At 44.9% G+C, this 7928-nt stretch overlaps 1 protein-coding gene across 1 annotated transcript in view; it reads left to right on the forward strand.

Moving 5' to 3' along the window:
* LOC104621054 (filamin-B) overlaps positions 1–7928 on the forward strand; it is a 48429-nt gene that overhangs the window by 7750 nt on the left and 32751 nt on the right. The window contains exons 7-15 of the mRNA XM_010287440.1: positions 992–1189; positions 2915–3052; positions 4220–4346; positions 4888–5024; positions 5378–5571; positions 5933–6046; positions 6588–6731; positions 7075–7198; positions 7445–7605. Of these exons, the coding sequence (XP_010285742.1) occupies positions 992–1189; positions 2915–3052; positions 4220–4346; positions 4888–5024; positions 5378–5571; positions 5933–6046; positions 6588–6731; positions 7075–7198; positions 7445–7605 (1337 nt within the window). The remainder of the gene's footprint in view (positions 1–991; positions 1190–2914; positions 3053–4219; positions 4347–4887; positions 5025–5377; positions 5572–5932; positions 6047–6587; positions 6732–7074; positions 7199–7444; positions 7606–7928) is intronic.

Consider the following 7928-nt stretch of genomic DNA (forward strand, 5'->3'; position numbering starts at 1 on the left):
AGGAATGTGAAATGCCCACCTCTGAAGGATGAACTGCGAGTAAACTGTAAATGCTTAATGTGTTCTGTAATTAGCTTTACGAAAGAATCTGCCACAGTGCTACTTTGAGTTCATACTTCAGTGATGAGCTGGTTTCAACCTTTCTTGTAATTATTAGAGGGCTACAGTCTTCATTAGGGTATCTCCATGTGGCTTGTTGCCTGCTATTAGGCCAATGCCATAGCCTAGAGGAATGAGTCAGTAAGATGCTACAAATGCTAATTCATTTAGAACAATGTGAAACTACTTAGGGCAGTTACTTGAAGTATTTAAACACTGAAATATGCTGAGTAGTGTATTTTAAATTGCCTTCTACCTGAGGGTGCTTAGATATAAAATTAAATGTGGTTATAGTGAAGGGAAGTGTTATGTTCAGCCTCTAATTGGAAAAGGGAGTGGTCTGAATCATGTAAGGACATGTTTGGCTTCTGAAAGTGTCTGGAAAACTGTTTTTGTTGCATGATGAGTTAAATAAGATGTGAGAGGAGCAGGTGTCTGAGCAAAAGAGAATACTTACAGTCCAACAGAGAAGGATCCTTGTCCAGACCAGCATGCATGTTGTCCGATCGCTTAATCTAAACAGCTTCAAAGCTTGAGAGATTGAACTGACTGGTAAAGTTGTGGGCTAGTCGCTGATTGGGCGTGCTACAGAATAGTAGCAGTAGGTAAGTGGGCTTTATGTGTACTCAATCCTGTAATACTGTTGTGAAACCCAGTGGATGGAGCAGCAGAGCCCTGTCAGCTTGTCTTTATGGAGGTGCCACCATCCTGTCATGCCCACCCCACCCCCTTAAATGTCCGGTTGCTGTCAGAAGAAGTTCAACATTTAGGCTGTGCCTAGGAATGCTAGCAGAGCACAAGCTGGCTGAGCCCAGACAGCCGGCTGTGGTCTTAAATACAGGCATGTTGCAGTGTGGAAGCCAAGGCTCAGCGGGGCTTGTTTCCTTTGCAGGTGCTGGTGTGGGTGATGTGAATGTGGAAGTGGAGGATCCTCAGGGGAGAAGCCTTGCTGAAATTGCAGTGGAAGACAAAGGCAACCAAGTCTACCGTTGCACCTACAAACCTATTCAAGCTGGTCCTCACGTTGTCAAAGTGACTTTTGCTGGGGAGGCAATTCCCAAAACGCCTTGCAATGTTCTCATTGGAGAGGGTATGTTTTTTTTTTTTTAAAACACACCTAAATGTTGATGGCCATTTTTCACCTTGGATGTGACCACAGAATATGCTTGAATCTTGCCTTGGACATTATCTGCACCTTTCAACATCTTAGACCCGATTCGGTGGGTCACCTCGTTATTCACAGGGTAAAACAGTGCTTTCTAATGGTAATATAGCTTTTGTTGCCAGAGTTCCCTTTCTGCCTAGACCTCTGAAAGTTAAGCTGCCCTTTGTGTTTTTTTGCACTGTTTTATGCAGCTATGCAGTGTCTTGCGTTTTCCACCTTTGCTCCTCAAATTACTATATTTACTGTTTTCCTCCTTAACTGACACCTAACTTGCTTTCTGTTCCATCCTTACGTGCTCCTATGCTTTTAGATCTCTGCTCATCTCTCCTGAGCTACCCTCCATTTGTGGAATTTTGGACTTCACTGCTAATGGCTTCATAGTTGGTAAGAGGTGTGCAGGATGCTCTGTCATGTTTGCTTTTTGTAAGCTTCTAGCCTGCAGCTTGTCCCAGCCAAAAGGGGTTTTGGTTTTGTTGGGGTTGGGGAAGAAAGTTGCAAGCGAACTGAAGCGGTGTGTGACACAATCAGTGAAACTGGCTTAACCACAAGCTGCCTGACTCAGTTGCGTAAAGGCTCTGTGAGCTGTTCCCACTCCACGTTGGGCACGCTCCTGTACGCTCCCACCGAGTTTTCAGAGCTAGCAGATGGCATGTGATCTTCGCTTACACTGTCCAGTGTAGGATGTGGAGCGATGTTGGCTGCTGCAGGGGTGAGGGTAAAACCTGTAAGCTGTTGAAACAAGTAAAAACCTAATGAGCTGCTTGGCAGACTTGTGCTCCTGCTGTAAGCACGGCATATTTTGGGGAAATGCATGTGGGGTTTACACTGCTGGAAAGCTGTGATTATTTGTAAGTCTCTTCAAACCCTTCAGGTCTCTGGAGTTGAAGACCATGTGATAGCTGGGACTGTGTAACGAAAACTATCCATAAGTGCACATTACTTACTTATGTAGCCACTCTGCAGGCCTGGAGAAGCACTTGGAGTAAAGGGGTCAAGCGTAAGCTTAAGCTCAGCCATACGTAACCTGCTGCCCCTACCCATGGCTGCTTTGGTCTGTAGAGGGCTTGATGGCTTTGCTTCTGAAAGCGTGAACTGTGACAAGCAGGGGGTTTTGACGTGACATCTCTTAATGAAGCACAGGCAGAACTCGGCTTTGCTAATAGCAGTTATTCCAGTCATGTGCTTCTGAAAGAACAGCACAGTAATACTGTTTGCTGGGGCTTATCTGCAAAGGGAAACTTCACCCTGTGCTGCAGTGTGCCTCTCAATGTGAAAGGCATCAAGAAGATTGTACCTAGTCCAGTGACTATCTGTATATGACGGCTGTGTAAAACTTTTGCATTGATAAATGGCATCAAATTGGAAAGTAACAGGGCTTCAGCGTTTGCTTTAATTCTGAAAAATGGACCCTGTAGGGGGTTAGTGTTGCCTGGCTGTAGTGAATGCTACTGCCCAAAAGCCAGGGGACATAGACAACGGCTGGGCAGACTCCTGTCTGTCTGCCTTAATGCTATAGTGCTAAAACTTGTGCTGAAAGTTAAGCCGCGGTTGCCCTGTGTCAACATTTAAACTAAAGGTTGTTCCAGGCTGGCTAGGCTATGTGTATGTTGAGAATCAAAGACTGTATTGATGTCTGAAATTTCCTTGCAGCCTGCAATCCGAACGCGTGTCGTGCCACTGGTAGAGGTCTGCAGCCCAAGGGCATCCGCATGAGGGAAACGGCTGACTTCAAGGTTGATACGAGAGCAGCGGGCAGCGGAGATCTTGGAGTGACTATAAAGGGACCAAGTAAGTGTTTGGGTGAAATTGTGCTGTGGATGCCTTTTGGAGAAGGGAGGGAAGTGGAGACTGAAAGGAAGAGCAGTAAGGAGGTGGTGGCCTGATGGAACTAATGAGATTTTTATCACCGTAAAAGGCCAGATTTCAGAGGGTTTTCTTGGTACTTTGTGTTTAGCGTAAAGGTTTTGATCTGCAGGGCTGTGTAAGATTACACCTGGTTTTACATCTCTCCATTTTAATGCATATCAGATAGCAAAACTGAGAAAATCCATGTGTCTGCCTGCCACGGCCTCTGAGCTTTATGGGTTTGCATCTTCATCCGATCTGTGGGAGCAAGTCACACTCCAGGGTCTCCTGCTTTCATAAAGCTAGGAACGGCTAAAAGCATGGATGCACAGGCACATGACCCAGCAAGGGAGAGGGTCAAGGGAACCTGTAGGCTGACATGGAGACTTTCTGCCAGGATCTGTCCCCAGGTCCTGAGCTCTGGATGCGGCCCTCTGCCTGGACCGTGGGAGGCTGGGACGGTGGGAGCGCTGGTGGCCGCTGGCTCGTGCAGCGGGCTCCTGAGGCTGCCAGCAGTGGTGGCTGTGCTGCTGCTTTCAGGGAGCTGCTGTGCTTGTGTTGTACTTGCGAGCCAGTCGCCTCCCCCCAGCTGGGACAGTATTAAAAGGTGCATTGTATTGCCTTCACCTCCTCCACACGCACAGTGCTCTGACTGTGTGGCTTAATGCGGTTAGGGAGGAAAAAAAAGCAACAGACGTATCGATGTAAATTTTAGTGTATTAAGCTTTTCTCCTGAAATTCTTCATCTTGAAGAAAATGAAAAGTAGGCATTCTCTGCATACTTGTGGTTGCAAAGTCTGACAAATGTTAAGCTTTTTTGTTTTAACATATGACATGCATCATACTGCAGACTAAGAAAATAAAACACAAGGGAACCTATTAAGTCTGGTAACTTAAAATACTTTCTGCTGTATTTCTTCTGGAAGTGTTTGCTGTCTTTGTCCTAGAGGGCAGCTAGAACTAACTTCCCTTATAACCTGACCTTTTTTTCTGGTGGAAGAACTTTATTCTTGCAAGCTAAAATAAATACTAGAAAACATGAACTTGTCTGAGTAATTGAAGGCAGGATGGAAGCTGTTAAGTTTAAATGCTGAACTGATCTTTCAACAGAGGGCTTGGAGGAGCTGGTGAAACAAAAAGGCTTTATGGATGGTGTATATGCATTTGAATATTATCCAGCTACCCCAGGGAAGTATGTTGTCACGATTACATGGGGTGGGCACAACATCCCAAAAAGGTGAGTTAGAAGTAGCTTTTTTGGAGTTTTTGTGCCCTTTGGTGGGTTGTGTAGTTGGTGGGCTTTTAAAGCAACGCTGACCTTTGAAGAAACTGTGAGGGGACAAAGTTAGTGGCAATCAGTTGCTGTGATAGTTTATCTATGGCCTGTTTTAGGGCTGCAGTAGCTTATGTTGGGAAAGCTTTGAAGGGTGACTCGCATCAGTCTTGCTGAATACGAAAACCAATAAAACTTGGTGGATCATGCAGCTTGGACTTTGCTGTGAGTTTTTGAAAGGATCTGTTATTTTAGTGTCCAGGGCTAACAGCAAGCAGTGCAAGCCAAGTATTTGGCACTCAGGATTTGTGGCACAAGATGTAAGCACGTGATGGGTTGGATGACCTCTCTTCTAGAAAGACAGTCTGCTGGGCACAGTGCCACCACACGATAGCATCTGTTAATTTGGGAAATCCAATGTAAAGCCTCATTAAAATCCCTGGGGAAAAATGTGGATGCTGTATTTGTCTTAATTTCTAATCCCATGCTTGCTGTTCTCTTGTAGCCCCTTTGAAGTTCAAGTGGGTCATGAAGCAGGTCCTCAGAAAGTGCGAGCCTGGGGGCCAGGATTGCATGAGGGGATTGTGGGCAAATCGGCTGACTTTGTGGTAGAGTCCATTGGCACAGAAGTTGGCTCTCTTGGTATGTTACTTAGTTTGCCTGAAATATTTATATATTGCAACACTAGCAATGAACTCATGAGAAACAATAGCTTTCCCAGCAGTAAAAAAACATGTCTGTAACATGTTTGCGTCTAAACACAAACTTAAAGTATCAAAGTCCTAGAGACAGGAATGTGTGTGATCTGGAGTGTTAATCTGGTTTTGTGGGATGAGATCCAGAAGGGAATGATGGGTTATCTCCTATATTGCTGAAGAAGGGTGATAGAGAGCATCAGGTGTGGTTATGGCTAATAAAAAGCAGTTTGGGGAAGAGGTGTTAAATTAGCAGCCACCACAAACCTAACACGAGGAACTTACTTGTTCCTTTTTCAGGGTTTGCAATAGAAGGCCCTTCTCAGGCTAAAATTGAGTGTGATGACAAGAATGATGGCTCATGTGATGTGAAGTATTGGCCCAAAGAGCCCGGTGAATATGCTGTGCACATCATGTGCGATGATGAGGACATAAAAGACAGCCCTTACATGGCATTCATCCGACCGGCTTCAGGAGACTTCAACCCAGATAAGGTGGTGTATAAGAATTCACCCATGGCATAACACGTCTTTGATAACAACTACAGCAGAGATGTTTCTGAATGCTTCTGGTAACAGACTTGACTGTTAAGCTGCCTCTGCTTAAAGTTTTGAATTTGCCATGCTCTAGCCAGATATTACTCAGCTTTTTCTAATAACACAGTTGTGGTTTTGATTTAATGTAATGAAAACTTGCTGAATTAGTCCAAATTCTCAACTTTTACACTAGCCTCTACTTGTATCCCATGCTTCATGGGTTTTGTGGGAAGGGGAAGTTCTTTAGAAATAAATCGCTTAGTTTTACTTTTCTGAACTGCAAACTAAGACTCTTGGGGTGTTTGGGGTTTTTTTTTAGGTGAAGGCTTATGGCCCAGGCTTGGAGAAGACTGGCTGTATAGTGAACAATCCTGCCGAATTCACAGTTGAAACCAAGGACGCCGGTAAAGCACCTCTGAAGATGTATGCACAGGTAAGAAGCCAAAGGCAGCTATGTGAAACTTCAGCAAAAGGGCTTTAATACTGTTGAGAAAAATGCCTTAAGTATTTCTACTTGCACACCACTTAATTCTGGGCATGTGTAATTCTCTCAAAGCTCTGTGCTTTGATCTGTGTAATGTAGTCAGGCAACAAACCTAACTCAAGACAAGGTGACTTCTCCCTGGCGTATGAAATGCATGTCTTTGCCTCCTTACTTGGAGTCTTCTCAGCAAAGCAAGCTGTAATTGCCTGGAGTTGTCATTTGGAAGCACACAAAGTGTCTTGGAGCCTGTGACATTTCAGGCAAGCTTGTTAAAATGTGTTGGAGGATGGTGTTAGGAATGAGCAAGTGTTAGATGAGGAAGACTTAACAGGAGCGTAATTTGCATGTTTCTTCAGTATTTCTAAGCTGCAGTTCCGGGGGGCGGTGTGTGTGTGGACACCAAAACAAAAACCCCCACATCTTGGAACACTTCTGGGTTGTTCAAGCTATACAGACACTTTTAAAGTACCTGAACCTTCTGCTTTTTTAGGATGGAGAAGGAAACCCTATCGATATCCAGATAAAGAACAAGCCTGATGGTGTGTTTGCCTGTTCCTATGTGCCAGTTAAACCAATCAAACATACAATTTCTGTTGTCTGGGGAGGAGCCAATGTGCCCAATAGCCCATTTAGGGTAAGTGCAGAGGTGGATATTACTGGTTCTAGCCAAGTAGGACACTCATGCTCACAACTACTTGTCGTTACAACTGGGATGATAAAACTCTTCTGTGAATTTCAAGGAGGTATGCCTTCTGCTCCCTTTTTTCAAGTGGATAGATTCTTAAAAAAAGCTTTCTGTTTTTACAAGCGCACATGTCGGAGGTTGCCTGTCAGTCCAGCTGCAGCCTGGGGGAGCCGGGCAATTCGCTCTTACCTTGGTACTGTTCTCCTGTAGCCTCTGTCCAAGCAATGCTCTGACTTGACTGATCTCAAGTGTGACATAGTTGTCTGATTCTGACCGTTGTGAATCCATATAGGTCCTTATAGGCCAAGGGAGTCATCCTCAGAAAGTGAAAGTGTTTGGACCTGGTGTGGAGAGAACGGGCCTGAAAGCAAATGAGCCGACCCACTTCACTGTTGACTGCACAGATGCAGGAGAAGGTAAAGGCAGGCCGAGCCTGTATCAGAACCACAGGTCGTGCAAGGGGATTATGTACTGTTTCATGCTGGTTTTCCTTGTTTTGTGGAAAAAGCTTAGGAAGCAGAACATTGCAATGTACCGTGATGTGATCTGTTACATCAGTTAACATGGTGACTTGAACAACTGCTGGAAATGGGAATGTGCTGGCTGTTTGGCTGGCAGTGTCTGTACTGTCCAGTAGCAAAACCTCCATTTGCTTTTCCTAGGTGATGTCAGTGTTGGAATTAAGTGTGATGCTCGTGTGGTCAGCGATGAGGAAGAAGACATAGATTTTGACATCATCCACAATGCTAATGATACGTTCACAGTGAAATACGCACCACCTGCCGCTGGGCGCTACACTATCAAAGTGCTTTTCGCAGGAGAGGTTTGTATTCTTCATTGCACAGCCTGATTTTAGAGTCTGATCACCAAGCATGTGCCAGTTCACAGCTGGTTCCTTCCATTTCAGCTCACATGCACTTTGGTCACCATTTCTAAAAACACTTCTGTAGTACTTGAATGTACACAAATGAGAGGGGTTGGCTGGAGACACTGAAGCTTAAGCATGTGATGTGTTGGGCTGGCATAATGAGTGATGGGGCAAAGCTGCTTTCTAAAGAATAGAAAACTTAAGTGTCTGCCCAAGGAGCATGGGAATAAAAATGAGTTTTCCTTAAAAAAAAAAGGGGGGGGGGCGGGGGGGGGGGG

Source organism: Phaethon lepturus, unplaced genomic scaffold, assembly GCF_000687285.1.
Source record: "Phaethon lepturus isolate BGI_N335 unplaced genomic scaffold, ASM68728v1 scaffold33705, whole genome shotgun sequence".
Classification (NCBI taxonomy): Eukaryota; Metazoa; Chordata; class Aves; order Phaethontiformes; family Phaethontidae; genus Phaethon; species Phaethon lepturus.